Here is an 18,550-nt window from a genome sequence, read left to right on the forward strand (position 1 = left end):
GATTACTGTATATTTACAATAAGTCGTAAAATCAGTAAATGCAAATCCTCCATTTTTGTTCTCCTTTCTTAAAATTACTCTGGCTGTTCTATTTATTTGCCCTGACTTATAACTTCTTGAATTAGCTTATCAATATCTACAAAAGATCTTGTTGGGATTTTGATTAGTATTTTATTAAATGTATAGATCAATTTGGGGAGAACTGGCATCTCTATAAAGTTGAGTCTTCGAATACATGAACACTATCTGTCTTGCCATTAATTTAGAACTTCTTTAATTTCTTCCATCCGCATTTGTAATTTTCAGTATATAAATCTTATACATCTTTGCACTTAGGCATTTTGTTTGTATCTACCATAAATGATAATTTTTTTATGTCAGTTTCCATTTGTTCACTGCTAGATGTTTGTGAGCTGAACTTACATCCTGTGAAACCTCATATAGTAGTTTCAATATCACTCACATTTTCAAAGCTTTTGTTGTATCATTAAGACCTGTCCTTCATCTTTGTCACTCAGTTGACAGTCTGAGACCTGGGGGGTAGTCGAGTCCATAAATTATTTCTCAAAGTCTCTGATATTCTATTTAGATTCATGCATGCACAGCTTGAGGTGAGGCCAGGTATTTATGAACAATATTAAGAAATCCCTTTCCTGACCTCCTTCCTCTTCACACTATCCCTGGCACGTTCCTGTTTCCTGTGGCTTCCCGTTTGATCCTCCAGCCAGAAAGCTGGGGTTTTATTTATTTATTTATTTATTTATTTATTTATTTATTTATTTTTATTTCTGCTATGCAACTGCACCCTCTTCAGGGACCAAGAAGCAGAAGAACAGAGAGAGATAAAAAGTAAAGGGATTCACTCTACACCCTTACGATGTCAATTGCAATCAGAGAGGAGACTTTCCTTCCTTCATAGTATTCAGCCTCCTGCAATTCCTCTTTGCTGTCACTTTTACTGCTGCCCCCACTGGATTACTTGGGGGCTGGGATGTGAGAAAGTGGAAAAAATAAAAATGAAAACCATTCTTCTGAGTGTTGGGAAACCCATTTTATATTCCTTGTGCCAGAATTTGAGGGCTTCTCCTGGAGTTCTCTCTGTTTGCACCATTGACCACCTCTAGGCTTAGGGCTCTGTTGAGTCCAGATCAGGAGCTACCAGAAAGGGGGAAATGGTAAACTCACTGCTGGCTCAGTGGTATTTAAAATTCTGATCTACCCCAATATTCCTGGTGCTATTTACTTTGAGTCTTCAAACAGCTACTCTGTCCATCTGTCCAGGTTTTATAGCTGCATTCGGTGGATGCAGGAGGGTAGAGTGTACTTACTCCCTCTTACCTACAACTCATTATGTACCAGTGGGCAGCTCTTGATATCCTATTATTTTTAATATACGTTTGGTTGCCTACGAATCCTGACAAATTCATTCACAAGATGCCGATCTTGTTTTCTCACCTTGTTTACAGGATATGTCTTAAGTTTAAAGATGTATTTTATACTTCACCTTTACATTGAATCAACAAGTTTCCAAACATAACTTATCATATATTTTTGTAATAAAGTCATGAAGAGGGAAAGATATGCTTTAACTTATTTCTATTAGGATAATTACTTATATTTGAATAGTACTATTTTTAGCAGTAAAGAAGATGCTATGAGCCAATGAGTCTGAAAATTGAAGAAATGTATTTGTGATGTACTCTTGAAGCTTTGTGGCCCAGACTGTACAATATAGTAGTCACTGCCATACATTAAAGCAGTTTTGTACTTACACTTAAGATCTTTTGTTTTTGGTCACATAAATCTTGTGGGATAAGTAGGATGGCTTACTATCTTCATATTTTATAGCTGGGGACATCTTTATAGATGCTATGTTGCTTGCTCATGGTCAAATAGCTGTTTACTGTAAAGTAACCAAGGACTTTGTTACTCAAAGTTCACTGCACTGCTCACTAAACCATACTCTGTTATTTAATGGTGTGTGATGGCATAGATAAGTTTGAACCAAAAACACCAAGTTCCCCAAAACCCTTGACAAGTACTGATATAAGGCCTTTAAATACAGGCTATACTGCAGTCTCTCTGGGCAGGCATTAGACAATGTCTCAGGACCTTTAATAGAGGAAAGAGAATAATATGGTGACATTTAATAATAGAGGAAAGAGAGTAATATGTACTTTAATAAGAAAGCCTGACAGGAATGCCTGGGTGGCTCAGTTGGTTAAGGGTCTGACTCTTAATTTCAACTTAGGTCATGATCTCACAATTTGTGAGTTCAAGTCCCACGTGGGGCTCCATGCTGATAGTGCAGAGCCTGCTTGGGATTCTCTCTATTCCTCTCTCTCTGCCCTTATCCCACTCATGCTAGTGCTTGCTCTCTCTCTCTCTCTCTCTCTCTCTCTCAAAATAAATAAATAAAAACTTAAAAAAATAAAATAAAAAAAGAAGAAAACTTGGGACGCCTGGGTGGCTCAGTCAGTTGAGCTGCCGACTTTGGCTCAGGTCATGATCTCACAGCTCGTGGGTTCAAGCCCCACATCGGGCTCTGTGCTGACAGCTCAAAGCCTGGAGGCTACTTTGGATTCTGTGTCTTCCTCTCTCTCTGCCCCTCCCCTGCTCACACTCTGTCTCTGTCTCTCTCTCTCTCAAAAATAAATAAGCATTAAAAAAAATTTAAAAACAAAAAAAAAGAAGAAAACTTGACATGGATGGAATGCAAGAGAAGGCTCATGGAAGGTGAAAGTAGGTTCTTCAAGCGTAATGAAACAGAGGTGAAAAAACTGCTTGGGATGTTACCGTTGTGAAGGGACGTGTGTAAGAGACATTCTAGAGGACTAGTCAGCAGGGCTTAATGACTTATCAGAAGGTAGAGGCAAGACACAGGTAGAGATGGAATATTCTATGGCATATTTTTCTTTGGAAATGATATGCTCTTGACGTGTGTGAGTTGGAGTTTGAGGAACAGTTTAGTTTCAAGCTTACAGAATGTAAAATATCAGGACAAAAGGAATTTGGAGTTCTAGACCAGGTTAAAGAATTTCTATCCCTGCTGAAAGAAGTTAGAGTAGGGAATGTAGAATTATGATAGATCCTCATACACGGGATACTTGAATTGTAATTATGGATGGAATTTCTGAAGGTGAGCTTTATAATGAGAAAACCAGAGACCAAAACTTGGAGCGTATAAGCTATAATGTTAAGAACTACTGAAAGTTTTATGTAAGTAATAGTTTGAAAGTATTTTATGGCTTCTGACATTTATGAATTTCAGCCAGAATAGAGGTGTGCTTAGTTATACATACTTAAATAGAACTCTCACTTCTTTCAGCCCTGAGTAAATCTAGCATCGCCAGGTAAAATGTATTCACCAGAAAGATCGTCAGGATGCACTCACTCACTAACTCTATTTGTTTACCTTTGTTTATTTTCTTGTCTGGGTGAAATTTGTATTTCTCAGGTCCATGTCTAGACAGTTTAAATGCAAGGCACGTCTCACAGCTGAAGATCCTGTGCATAGCACAGGACTACTTTATATTCACAAAAACTGGCAGTGCTAATGATGGTTTCTCCCTAGATGTTTACAGAGTCATTTGTTGGTTTGCATCTCTGTGGCATTTCCAAAACAGAGGAGTTATTTATATGCTGCTGTTTAACATTTCCAGAGTTTCTTTTTTTTCTTTTTCTTTTTCGTTTTGCTCTAGTAAGGATAGTGTAGTAGGTGGTGAAGAAGTCTAGAGGAAGAGTCATTAAATTTTCCTTTGTTAGAAGACTGTTTTACACTCCCTTTCATTCAGTCCTCTAAAAGTGTATGTTTCTGCATGTGATTGAATATTTCATTAGAAAGCATTAGGGGAGGTATTTTAAAGGCAGATTTTAAAGAACCTTAACCAGTAATCTACTCTGCATGCTGAAAATCTGAGTGAGAAAGGAATGTAGACTTGTATTGCTGAAAATCTCGTTTGCCTTCCATCTTGTTGGCATGGTTAAATATTAGTGCACAGAAGCCTCCCCCCCCCCACAAATCTTATTTGCAGAGGATACATTCCAAGACCCCCAATGGAAAATGTGGATAGTACCAAACCCTATATATACTATGTTTTTTCCTATACATACCTACCTATGGAAAAGTTTAACTTATAAGTTAGACACAGGAAAAGATTAACAAGAACAATAATAAAACAGAGCAATTATAATAATATATTGTAATAATTGCTATGTGAATGTGGTCCCTGTCTCACAGAATATCTTACTGCATTGTACTTACCCTTCTTCTTGTGATGATGTGAGTTGATAAAATGCCTACATGATGAGATGAAGTGAGGTGAATGACAGAGGTATTGTGACCCAGGCTACTGTTGATTTTCTGATGATATGTCAGAAAGAAGAACATCTGTTTTGGGACCACAGTTGATGATGGGCAACCAAAACCTCAGAAGGCGAAGCTGTGAAAAGTGAAACCAAGGATAAGAGGGACTACTATATTTGCTGAATTTAACTAGGAACTTTGATGTTGTGATCAAAATATTTTATCGGCCATGAACTATTCATCTTTTACTTCTCTTACAGATTTCAGCATTAAACAGTGGTAATGACCTGTCAAGTGACTGAAATGGCAGTTTTTTGTTGTTGTTGTTCATGTAGATTGAGATAGTTATTTATTACTGCAGCCTGTTCTTATTGCCATATAAATTCCTAGGAAAGTGTGTAAAGATCACTTTTGTTTCTTAGCTCAGTCAAATTTGTATCCTTGTAAAAATGCCAAGATGCTGTGCTGTAAAGGCAGTAAAATATGTATGTATGCATTGGATATTATAAGAAAAACTAGTCCTTTTATTTGACTCCAAGCGTTAAGGTATTTGCCAGGTTTCTCATGACTTTGGCTTCTTTGGTTTGTTTTGGGGGAAGGTAAGATGGGAAGGTGGGAAGTGAGGGGAGGCTAGAATGTACCTGATATTTTCCCCAAGGCTGTATCAGCCCGTGATGGCCTATGGTGCCCATGATAGAATCATATGATGCAATCACAGGGGTGACCAGAGCACTGGGCTTGAGTGCTGGTATTAGAGAATAGCTACTAGAGACCAACTCTTTGTTTTGCAGCGAAGAAAACTGAAATCCAGAGAGCTGAAGTGATATCTCATTGGTCACATAGCTAGTTAGCAGTTGAACTGCAAGTAATACTTGGATTTCTTGGTTCCTAGCCCAGACATGTCTTCTATATATCTTCCATGCAGACACAGTGATTTCCGCTAGATAAAATTCAGTAGAATTTTGGTGATAAATAATAGTTAAGCTATTATTACTAGCCTCCTGAACCTGATGGGTGATAAATTGAAAGCATAATTAAACATTTAATTATGAATGTTTTTTCTAAATGTGTAGGAAATCACCTTTGAAGTAGCCTTTGGAAACATGAAATAGATATTTCAATCATGTCTCCCCTGACTGAAAAGGAGTGTTGAATACCCACACTCTGTGTGTGTTAAATTGTTGCAGAATAAATAGAAAACACCTTCTACCTTTTATGTTCTAGTTCATCGACAGGGTGAACCATACTTTAGGTGTCTTGGATTCAGCTCTTGAGTTTATAATTTGGATGCCCCATTCTTTGTCGTCCACAAATCTCAGATGAAGAGACTTGCTTTAGAGTAGTTAGAGCTCCCTATCCAAAATTGTTTCGGAAAAAAAAAAGATTTTAGAATCATTCTAGAGTCCCTAGATTGAGCAAGCTCCTTGCTTTGATTCTAATCTGGGACTATTTGGAAGCCTATAGGAGATAAAATGAAGTAGGAAACCCTGAAGGCATTAAAATTCTTTAAAAAGTAGCCAGATAATTGTTTTAAAGGGAATAGAGAGAGCTATAGTTCAGAAGCTTACTCTCATAGTACATCGCTTATTCATTCACTTTTGCACTTTAGAAGGTTCAGCCGCATTGTAATTAGTTATAAACCTGTGTTCTTTGAGCTACTAAGAGTGTAAGCTTCATAATATCATCTGTTAATTCTAATTCTTTGCATCTCTGGTGAGCACTCAATCACTGTTGAAATGCATGTGCCATGGGATCCTGTAACCTCTTACTATATAGTCTTAGCTGCCTATTTTAGTAACATTCCTGAAGAGGATCGAATTAAATATGATACATTAACGACATCACAGTCTATTCCTGCTGCTGCTGTGGCTACTCTTACCACCGCTGCTGGTACTACCACTACAGTTACTACTACGACTATTCCTGCCACTGCTGTACCACTAGGACAAAGAGGAGGGCTGGCAGGAAAGAGCATTCATCTCATAGAAGGCATTGTGCTGAGCACTTGACATAAATCATGCCACAATTTAATCCTTACAAGAAAATTCTCAGTCTCCATTTTACAAAGTGTCATGAGGTTAAGTTCTTTGCCCAGGTCATGCAGCTAGCAGGTAGCTCAAAACTCCTGCTTTCACGCTTTTAACAACTATGGCATATATTGTTTTATTACTCAGTCCTGCGGTGAGGGGTGGGGGTGTGAAAAATGTACCCTCTGCTTCAAAAAATTATGGCATTATTTGGTTTAGTGCATTGAAAAAATGTAGACAGTAACACATAGGCTTTGCATTCCTAGAAATTCAGCTAGCTTAATTTGCTCAATCAAAACATTTCTAAACAACTCCTATGTGAAGAAAAAGATGTCTGTAATTGTTATTGATGATCCACTTGGGGGAAAAAGAACCTGCAAACCTCTAGAAAAAGCTGAGTAGTGCCAATGAAAGCGCTTATTAAACTCTTTAATTAATAACTATCAGTACTGAATAACTGTGCTGAGTTAAGTCACATCATGATTTATGACAAGTTAGTATGTCATTTTCAAGTGGGAAAATGGCATAATGAATTTTTTAAAACTATCCCAGAATTGGAGCTGGTGCAGTTTTTCACAAATCATAGATTATAATGCCATCCATATACGTATCTTCTTTATGATGAATGTTTAAAGTTTCTGTATTAAAATTTCAAATAATTGAGTCAATATGATTTCCACTGATTTTAAAGTCACCAAAAAGCATTTTATTTCATATGTTACTAAGAAATCTTAATACACCACTTAACAAGTAAAACACTTTTCTTTATGTACACATTTTTATTTTATTACATTATGACATTGGGTATGCATTTGTCGCCAAAATTTTACTCTTTCAATTTTCTTAGAAACATACTTCAAAGGGTATACTTTATTATTTTTGTTTTTTGAGAAATACCTACCATGATCTAGTAACATAATTGGGTTTCATTTTCACCTAACACATTCATTATTTTAGTTAGCATTTTGCTAAACTACTTTATAAAAATGTTCCTAATCCTCTTTTCTGACTTCTTTAGTAATAATATCATGACACTTAGAAGGAATTGGTTGAAAGAAATACACTATTTGTATCCTAGTTAAAGATAAAAACAAATTTCAGAAAAAAACATGATGGAAGAATATGAAGCATTGCATTTCTGTTAGTCAGTTAGACCTAGAAAGAAGTTATAGCAAAATGGCATGCCTAGGAGGTGGCTTGCTACCTATTTTCAAAATAAGATTCAAGGGGAAAATATCATTATGTGTCACACTGTTCCAATGGTATGATGGCACTATTTATTCTATGTCTTTTCTTGTCCTGGAAAAGAAATTAGAGAACCTTAAAGGATGGTGGTTATTAATTTTATTTTTATCTTTCAATATTGTTAATCAGAAAATTCACTGAAGACATTAATGATGGCAAAAATCTTTAACAAAATTATCATCATCATTAAATAGAGACGTTTTTCAGTGACCAACAGACTTGAAGGAGCTAGAAACCTGGATTTCTCGTTTTGCCATTTTGTTACCTTAATGTTTATTTATTTTTGAGAGAGAAAGAGACAGAGTATGAGCTGGAGAAGGGCAGAGAGAGAGGGAGACACAGAATCCCAATCAGGCTCCAGGCTCTGAGCTGTCAGCACAGAGGCGGACACGGGGCTCAAACCCACAAACTGTGAGATCATGACCTGAGCTGAAGTCTGGCACTTAACTGACTGAGCCACACATGCACCCCGCCATTTTGTTACCTTAGATAAGACTTTTCATCTTTCTGAGTCTCTGATTCTTTATTTGATTAAGTTATAGGTTGCACTAAATTATCTCTAACGTTAATTTCTGTTCTGCATGTACCTTAAATTTCTTCAGCTTACTGGAAGAGAATCTCCTTTACCTCGTCTCTTAGAAAAATGAAGGGCTCCTGGGTGGCTCAGTCGGTTAAGTGTCCGACTTCGGCTCAGGTCATGATCTCACAGTCCGTGGGTTCTAGCCCCACGTCTGGCTCTGTGCTGACAGCTCAGAGCCTGGAGCCTGCTTGGGATTCTGTGTCTCCCTCTCTCTCTGCCCCTCATCCACTCACACTATGTCTGTCTCTGTTTCTCTCTCAAAAATAAATAAACATTAAAAATAATTTTTTAAAAGAAAAATTATGTGAGGGAGAAGGCACAGAATCAGATTTTGTGGCCAGTGGTCCAATCAGAGAGGAATATAAGGATGCTTATACTCTCTTCTATTTTATTCAGCTGTAATCTCTATAACAGATTTGTACAACATTCCATGCAGTTGGCATAGAGGAGCCATGGTTTCTGCTGTTGTGGGGGATGTGGTGTTGCCAAGCAGGACACCAATCCATGATTTTTGTGTCTACTCCTAAGAGCCAGGAGGAGGTGTCCCCTTCATGAGGTAGCTTTTGACACTCCATATACTTACCTCTTAAGTTTGTGGTTAACTCTTTTTTAAAATTAAAAATAATACCAACACTATTAACTTGTTTTGATGTTTTTTATGCAGATTTGTTTAATTAAGACCAATGAAGGTAAATAGCACTATTTGTGGTTTTCAGAAACAAACATGTTTGGCATAATTTTAAGGAGAGAGAAGATTCTTACCTTTCCATTTCATTTATTTTTGGTTGCAGAACTTCAGATGGTGGCAAAGTTGTTGGCACCATAGAAGTCAGTGTCGTGAAGATGGGGGAGATTGAGGATGGGGAAGCCGACCACATCACGACAGATGTGCAGGGACAAAAGGTAGGGTCTCAGTCAGCATAATGCACAAATTAAATTAGAAATGATCAATTTTGCCAGATGCCTGAATTATCAACACGTCTGTGCAGTATGAAATCTCATTATTTAAAGGCAAAATGAGAAGTCAACTCTGGAATGGGATTGCCAGAAGTATGTTTCATCCACTGAACCAAAGTGTCTGTTTGCATGGAACTATGCAAAGCCATGCGCCGTTCAGAAACACCTTCTTCTTCGCCCTGGCTCCTGTGTTGACACTGCCTCCTCTCAGTTGGAACAAAAATATTGATCACTGTTGCATTCTGCCCTAATTAACCCTAAGCAAAATGCACAGGAGATTCTGGGAGGGCTATTGCCAAAAGTAACCACTTCTCTACTCTCAAAACCCTCTTTAGAAAGAGACGCGAGTTGAATTTAGATTTCATCTTTATGTGAAGGAGAGCAGATTTGATAATGTTGTGCCTGATGAAATTGCAGAGAGAGAAGTAGAAATAGCATAAAATGGAAGGGGCAGCTTTGGAGGAGGGGCAATGGCAGCTAGAGGTGAAGCAGCTTCCTTGAAGGTGAGGATAAAGGTCCCCAGTGGATATCAATAGGTGTCCAGGATTTTTGCTTTCTTTTATCTAAGAAAGAGAAATTTAATATAAGAATTAACTTAAATTCCTGTCTTAGGAATGCAATTGCCTACTTTATTGAGACACAGTGGATAGACTTACAAACTGCCTTTTTTTCAGGAAAGACTTTGTATATACACTATAATTCCTACCTTTTCATAAATAAGCATTCTCTAATGATAAGACCTATAGTGACTTACTTTCTGGCTTAGTGTCCCTTATCTAGGGGCATATTTGATTTTGGATGCTGAGGAAACATCTACATGGGAAATGGTGTTTATCTAATATAACGAATTATTAATTTTATAAAAGAAACGCAAGACTGCCCCTCAAAAGAATATTATTCTTGCCCTAGAATGAGCTTGGGTCTTACCTGCTGCAGCAAGCCTTGTGCTTCTCTGTTCCCCTACTCTCCCTCAAAAAATATCAAAAATCATGAAAATATTCCAAGGAGGCTCAAAGTTCGAATCCATTTGCCTGACAATGTGAGGGCCGTTGTGAGTTTTGCAGCAGATTCTCTTAAGATCTGTGTGTTCAGAACCCCAGTAGTGGCTCTTAGGATGTGTGCACCTGGGACCCCAATTATGGGGTCCCTTCATTCAATCCTTGTTTCCTTTAGAGTTCTATATAAAACTTGTGTTAGTCACTACCACATGAACGCTTGTATCAAGATTAAGGAGGAAAGATTTGGAGGCCAAGTGGGAGACTGAGAACAGAAAAAGGCAGATAATTGTGCCTTGTCCTGTGGCAGTATGCCAGGAGACCAGTAGCAGAAACACTTCCTGTTTCAAAGGAGTACTACTTTGCCTGCTCCAAGCTAATAATAGATTATTATTAGATTATTAGATTAATAGATTAATAGATTATTAGCTACCTCTCTAGTTTTCTCAAAGCTTGCCCACCCCCTGACTCCTTTCCTGGGTTGCTATTATGAGGTAGTACAAATTGAATCATACTCTTCTCATAAACGGAGAACTAGGTACCCAGGAATACACCTCCCCAAAGCCCCACATAATGTTTCTGATTTAGTAATGTGAACTTGAAAAGACTTAACTGCACTGTTCTGGAAATAGGAGGTGGCAGTGTCAGCACGCACCATGTACAAGTCGTAAGTTGACTAAAATGATAAATGTGCTAATCATTGTTGGCATTAGTTCTGTCCTGTCTGGGTTCTTAGTAAACATTGACCTTTCATGCATTTTTAATAAAGTTACTATAAATGTTGTTGGCAATCCTTCAGAATACTCATGGTTCAGTGAAAAACATGTAGTAATGTCCACTAGGTATGACATTTAGAAGAATTACGTGGAAATAACTTTATCTCAGTGGCTTACAAAGCATGATCAGAATTTTCTGGGATGTTTGTTAGAAATGCAAATGCAGGGGCGCCTGGGTGGCGCAGTCGGTTAAGCGTCCGACTTCAGCCAGGTCACGATCTCGCGGTCTGCGAGTTTGAGCCCCGCGTCAGGCTCTGGGCTGATGGCTCAGAGCCTGGAGCCTGTTTCCGATTCTGTGTCTCCCTCTCTCTGCCCCTCCCCCGTTCATGCTCTCTCTCTGTCCCAAAAATAAATAAACTTTGAAAAAAAAAATTAAAAAAAAAAAAAAAAAAAAAAAAGAAATGCAAATGCAGGGACTCTTTTTGCAAATATGCTAAATCCAAATCTGTATGAAGTGTATTAACACAGTCCACGAATGGTGACTTAAGTCCTGAATGACTAAAACATGTGAAAAGACAAAGTAACTGAAATAGACGTTATCTCTAAAACAACATCCCCCTCCTTACTTTGTGTGAATGGTGGAGAATGAAGTAAAACTAGCAGGACCAGAATTTTGTGGGTGAGTGACACAGGTTATCTCTCATGTATATTGAAATAGATAAAAGATTAACACCTGTTTTATCAGCATGGGCTTCCATAATAAAATACTACACACTGAACCGCTTAAACAACAAAAATTTATTTTATCACAGCTCTGGAGGCTAGGAAGTCCCAGGTCAATGTGCCAGATGACTTAGTTCTTGGTGAGAGCTCTCTTCCAGGCTTACAGACTTCTTGCTGTGTCCTCACATGGCCTTTCCTTGGCACATGTACACAGAGGCAGCGAGCTCTGGTGTCTCATCTTATAAGGACACCAGCCCTATAGGATTAGAGCCCCCACCCTTATCATCTTACCTAACTTTAATTACCTCTATAAAGGCCGTCTCCAAATACAGCCCCATTGGGTGTTGGGCTTCAACATAATGAATTTTGGGGAACAATCCAGTTCATAACAATATCCCTGACATAAAACTACATTTGAATCTTTAATCTCATATAACCTCCAGAGCATGAAATACAGTATAAATGAAAATCCAGACTCTGTCTTCTGCCATTAACTTACTTGTTGCCTCAAATCATATTATTACTTTACAGTTCTCATTAAGCAAAGATCATTCAGAAGGGCATTCACCGTATCACACTGGTTTCAAACTTTTATTTTTTATGTACATGCATAGTAATAGAAGGCAAAGTGTTAAAATCTCATAGCTAAAGAAGGAAAATTTCACAAAAGAAGTAGTAACAACATTTTACAAAGCTCATATAGCAAGTGGAATATTGCCTTAGGTATTCAAATTATTTTTTTTTAATTTTTGGAGTCATCTTTGACTCATTTCTTCCTCTCATACTCAAATCCTGTTAGTAAATTCTGTTGACTCTGACTTTTTTTTTAAGTTATGTTTTTACATTTATAAGTTTATTACCTTTTTTAAGGTTTATTTATTTTTGAGAGAGAGGGAAAGAGAGAGAGCATGAGCAGAGTAGAGGCCGAGAGAAAGGGAGAGAGAGAATCCCAAGCATGCTCCACACTGTCAGCACAGAGCCTGACATGGGGCTTGAATTCACGAACCATGAGATCATGACCTGAACTGAAACCAAGAGTCGGACACTTAACTGACTGAACCACCCAGTCGCTTTGACTTTGACTTTTAAATAAATCCAGAAACGAGTGACTTGTGAGTCCTTCACTCTTACAACATTGTCTGTTACAGACATTTTTACAGTAGTCTCTTAAATGTCCCTTCTTCCTCCTCCCTGACACCCCCATCATCATAGTCTATTCTTAGCAGAACACTTATTAAAATGTAGCACAAAACATGTCATTCCTCCAATGGCTTCTCAACTCCCTGAAAGTGTAAACCTAAATTCTTTCAGTGTGTTGGCCCTCTCAGTGTGATGGTTCACCTCATCCTCTACTTCTCTTCCTTGCTTACTTTGATCCAGCCTCATTAGCTTCTTGGCTGTTCATTACACGTTCCAGGTAATGAATGACCTTTCCAACTCAGGTCCTTCACCTTGGTTTTCAGTCTACCTTTGTAGTTTTTTTCCCCAGGTAACTATATACTTCATTCCCTCATTTCCTTCTGTTTTTTTTTTTTTTCAAAATGTCACCTTCTCATTCTGCCTTCTCTGCCCTATATCCAAAATTTCCATGCCTACCTGAAACTTTCTATCTCCTTTGTCTGCATTATTTTTTGTCCCTTGTACTTACCACCGTCCAGTGTCATATATATTTTGTCTCATCTATTGTCTATTTCCCTCATTAGAATTAAACTTCATGAGAGAAAGACTTTTGTCTATTGTGTTCTTTCCTTTACCCTAGTACCTAGAACAGAGCCTGGCACAGGGAAAGTGAGTGAATAAGTAAATGAAGTCATTTTTACCTTGAAGAAATAAAATCCAAAATTGTCTCCCTAGAAGTGATAATCTTTGTCTATATAGAATGCTGTGTACAAACTGATCAGTCCATAAATAAAGACTGGAGTGAGAATGCAGTAAAGAGTATAGAATTATGAAGGAAAGAGGAAGAAACTTTTCAAGAACAACCTTTGAATTAAATAGTCAAGGAAAAAATATGCTACTAGGGAAAGGAGAATGAGGAACCAAAAGCATCAAATCAGGTAATAGATGAGAAAACCCCATGTAAGTAACAGCCAATAGAATCAAGTGAGACTTCCATAGCCCTCCTCTTTGCCCTGCCCACCCTCCCAGGGGCCTTGGCTTCTTGTCAGGACAGAATTGTTAACAGGCATCCTCCAGTGGGGCTTTGCTGGGGCTGAGATCACCTCCTGCCTTGTCTCCCCCTTTTGTGTAACATCTGTATTATATTTGAATGTGGCATACTACAAATGATCGAAGTAGTGGTGATTTCTACGAAAGGAGAGAAAAGCCTTACTTATGACAGTGACAGAGATGATACAAGTGGAGTAATAATACATCTTCTTTTTACTATGAGCTTCGTCTGACTCATATTTTGGTGACTTGCTGCTCTCCTCAGGCTATTTCCCCCCCATATTTTGAAGTGGTGTTTTAACAAGATATTCATTAGCCACGGTCAGGGAAAATGTAGACTCCTTGGATAGCTAAGAACCATCTCAAAAGGCTCCATCCCTTTATTTTTTCCAAATATACAATTGAGAATAATATAACTGACTTAACTTACCTTATAAGATATTTGCAGACATATAATAGTCATCATTCATTTATCAAAAAATACTGCCTTCTATGTCCTAGGCATTCTACTAGGTTCTGGATATTCAGCAATGAGACAAATAGACACAGATGCTGCCTTCCAGGGAAGTGAACAATCACAAAATAAACAAGTCATATAGTGTTGATCAGATGGTACTATACGCTATAAAAAAATAAGGGTACAAGGACTAGGGAATGTTGGCTGTGGCCATTTTATTTTGGATGATCATGGATAAACTCACTGTTAATATGATATCTGAAACATGCAGGAAATGAGGGAACAAGATGTGGATATCTGAGAGGAACAAGAATTCTAGTTAGAGTGAACAGCAAGAGCAAAAGCCCTGAGGTGGCAGTGTGCCTGTGATATTAAAAGACCAGTGAGGAGGCCAGTGTGACTGGAATTGGGGGTTGAAGAGGAGAGTGATAGGAGTTGAGGATGAGGTCCACAGGCAGGGGAGACAGACTGTATGCTCCCTTATAGGCCATTAGACTCTGAACTAGATACAAATACAGTTGAGGATTTTTGAATATATGTGCAAAATGTTATGATTATTTGTGTTGAGTATGGCCTGAAAAGAAGGAAGGGCAGAAGAATGGAGCCTGTTGGTTGCAAAGATGCAAGGTACAAATGAAGTGGGTTGAATCAGGGTGGTATTGATAGAGAAAGTGAAATGTGGCCAGACTGTAGGTACAAAGGAAAGTCAAAAGAACAGAATTACCATTTTTAGTGATAAGGAAAAGTGAGAGGAGCAGGTGCAGGAGCACCAGAGATTTTGAGATGTTAACTTTGAAATTCCTCTTAGACATCCAAGTGTAAATATATGAAGGCAGTTGGAGGTTTGAGTCTAGAATTCTTGTGAGACATCCAAGCCAGAATTATTGTTTGCAAGTAATTATAGTATCTGAATGGTATTACACACTCTTAAAATTTGAATTTATGTGGATTTTATCTGTTGATAGTTACTGTATTAGAGATTTTGCTGACTTATATCTACATTTATCATATTAGAAATTCAAACAAGAAATGTTTAAAACAGAAGAGTACACAAGCCCACATACCATTAGCTGTCAAATGATTATGTAATAGGGCCTCTAGAAAATTCCACAATATGCTTATAAGAGAAAGAGAGAGGTAGACAAATAGTGTTTTTAGTGTTATAATGAAAATGACTTTGTCTTCCCCCTGTGCTAGATGCTGCAGAGGATGCAAAGACAAAGTTATCAGGCACTCCAGGAGATTCCAGACCAAACTTAGACAACCATGATTTAAGGAATAAACAAACTAACAAATGTGAAAGTGCTTAGCCAAAAGTCTGGTCTTTGCATCTTTCATGATCATTGTCCTTACAGTTTGGTTAACTTTCTAGCCCAATGCATGGCAAATTGGTTTGTTAGTTGATATTCAAAATCATTAAGCTCCAAGAATTGTATATATCTTATGTTTCTTCTTCTTGGCTATACTTACCAGTATATGACATTTTTAAAAGCGCTCATCAAAATCACTAGACTTATGGTGCTATAGTGGTACAAAAGGCATGTGGTGTTTGTTATTCCTGCTCAGAATCACAAATATGAAGTCATTACATTGAGAGCACCTACCGTGTAAGTGCATAACACTGCAAATATCCATCATAATGATAGCAATAAACAGTATACATAGCTGGAGCCTCCTTAAGCACAGAGTCCACATCATTTTAATCTTTGCATTCTCTGTAATACCTAGCACAGTGGAAAAATGATTCTAGGGTCAGCTGTAAAATACTAAATAAAATGGCCTGGGGAAATAAGAAATGTGGTTCTTGGCTTCAAAAACTCACAACTTAAATAATGGCACAGATAGTACACTCAGGAAACAATTGAAGAAAATAATTACTGAGTCCAAATATAAAAATATTTATCAATTTAGTAAATACTTGTTGGATATTTCCTGTTATGTTCCCAGGATTTAAATTTTGAGAGCATTCTGAATAGTAAAGCTTTACAATACAATAAAAGTTGCAAAATAAGAATGTTATGAGGTTAAAATTATCCTAAGTACCTGCCTTCCAGTGTAGATGGAAGATGCAGATGTATGAAAGTTATATGTCTGTATCCATTTGGTAAAATAATATAGGCCTTCTGTTAGGAAACAGAAAGTTGGTTTTGATTATGAAGAGGCACAGCTCTCTCCATGTAGAGAAGCAGCTTCTCAAGATAATAGCCTGATCCCTATGAATTATGGACTTCTTTACTAAAAGAGTTTAATCCAAACCATTCCTATAAATTATATTGTAGATGATAATCCTTTTTTGGAAAGGGGGATGGCTAATAGCTATTTACCTAGTTATTATGTGGAAGGATATCATGGACAAATCATGAAAGAATTTGAATACGAGTATGGGATATTGGATTTGATTGGATAGTAAATAACCATTATACATTTTCAAGCAAAGCACTGATATGATGAATATAATGTTTATGAAAGATTATTTTAACAGCCCTATATAGGCTGCAAAGAGTAGAAGAAATATTGGAAGTAAGAGAAATAAAGAATTTTAAGTATGTTCAAGCATCATTGCACATTGCTCTAGTGATTTGGGAAGTGCATTTCCTAAATAACTATGGATTAAAAGAAAGGATCACCTTTGAGTTCTGGTTTGGTCAGGAAAATGATTTAGAGAACATCAAATTTTAAGAGCTGTTTGCAGTTATTCATTCTTTCAGTGAACTAGCCCTCAATAGAAGCACCAAAGAAATTATGAGATCACATTTTTCCCCATCAAGACATTTCCTGAGTATGTGATGAATGTTATGATGGGGGAATAAGTAGTGGATTATACAAATATAAACATAACATTTAAATAAATCTTTTAAGTTATTTGTCTTTCTTCTAGAAATGTTTGACAGACATATACGTTCCATCATTAGCAGTGACCTCAGTGGCCATGATTCTCCAAGAGGACCAGTGCCTGGAGAAGGAATGGTGGAGGGAAACAGACAGGAAATAGCCCAAGCAATCTTGATATACCCTCCTAGGTTCTCTTGAGCCCTTGGAGTCTCTTGAGCAAAGCCTGCTTCCCTCAGAACTCACCAAAGAAGTTCTGGTTTCTGAGTTTTCCTTTGTTTTTGTTTGCATTTATTTGTTTCTGTGTGATATATTTGCTCTAAAAATTCACTTTCCTCTTTCCTCAAACTACCACCCCCCTTTTTTTTTGGCTAGCGATAGAAGGGAACTCATTTGAAGAAACAGATGCCAGTGATGCTGGTGTCAGTCTGTGTGATGATAGGTCTCTTATCAACATCATGGGGCCAGAAGAGTTGCTTCCTCTGTTAATTCCAGTTTCATAGAAAGCTGAAGGGGGGTCCCCTCACTTAATGCTACATTGTCTGGGATATCGTTGCCCATGCATGCTTCACTCACGGCAACGTGCTCTTCTGTGTTTCTTCTCTGTCCAGAGCAGTGTTGGTTCTGTAAAAGCTCAGGAGCTTAACCTACTAATCATAGATTAATAGACCCATGATCTCTGGATCAGCTTATTTACAAATTACTTGTTTATAAATCAGCAACATATAAATCAGAGATCAATTTATTTATGATTTTTCCTCATACTTTATGAACAAGTGTTTACATTGTTTTGCCAGAGATGAAAATCTCCTTTCGCCTTATGTCACTTGATGCTTCATCATATTTTATCTTTTATTTAAAGCTGTCCTTATTTAAAGCTGTCCTTATTTAAAGCTGTCCTTTAAAATCTAGAAAATAATTTGCTTTTTATTGATCCAAAACTATCCCAGGTGACAGAAATATGAAACCATTCTGGTTGTCAAATGTGATTTGCTGTACTCAAAGCAGATTTCTGGCATGTTGGGGACGATCCTTTTCCACTTTTTACTTTCTTTCCTAAGTAGTTTCCAATAGAACCAAGATGTAGCCTATAATTATGTGATTCAATCATAATCTAAATATACATGTAAATAGGCACAAGTTAAACAGGCCTCATAGTAAAGATAAAGCTGAAAATAGTTTTACAAAAGTGTCTTGTTCAAAAGTTTTTGAAACCATGTGCATAGCCTCATGTTTTGCAAACAAAATGGAAGCATTTCATTTCTTGATTTCGTTATTTTCAAATATGTGTTTTTTTCTTTTATTCTTTCCTAGTGTGCACTGGTGTGTGAATGTACAGCCCCAGAAAGTGTGAACGGAAAAGATAACTTACCTTTTTTGAATGCAGGTATGTACCTCAGTTTTGGAAACTGATATTAGTTTCATATAAACGTAAATTTTAATTTCCCGTGAACTCAATACTGAACGTGGGCAGCATTCTCACAGAATCATTTGTGAACACTTAGTAAATGAATTGGTAATCATGAGAAGTAACCATCATCTGTGG

General features: G+C 37.4%; 1 protein-coding gene across 3 annotated transcripts in view; it reads left to right on the plus strand.

Moving 5' to 3' along the window:
- INPP4B (inositol polyphosphate-4-phosphatase type II B) overlaps positions 1-18,550 on the plus strand; it is a 403,509-nt gene that overhangs the window by 174,713 nt on the left and 210,246 nt on the right. For all 3 annotated transcript variants that reach the window (XM_047855552.1, XM_047855554.1, XM_047855553.1), the window contains 2 exons: positions 8,950-9,061; positions 18,319-18,391. In XM_047855552.1, coding sequence (XP_047711508.1) covers positions 8,950-9,061; positions 18,319-18,391 — 185 coding nt within the window. The remainder of the gene's footprint in view (positions 1-8,949; positions 9,062-18,318; positions 18,392-18,550) is intronic.

The sequence above is a fragment of the Prionailurus viverrinus genome, chromosome B1, assembly GCF_022837055.1.
Source record: "Prionailurus viverrinus isolate Anna chromosome B1, UM_Priviv_1.0, whole genome shotgun sequence".
NCBI lineage: Eukaryota > Metazoa > Chordata > Mammalia > Carnivora > Felidae > Prionailurus > Prionailurus viverrinus.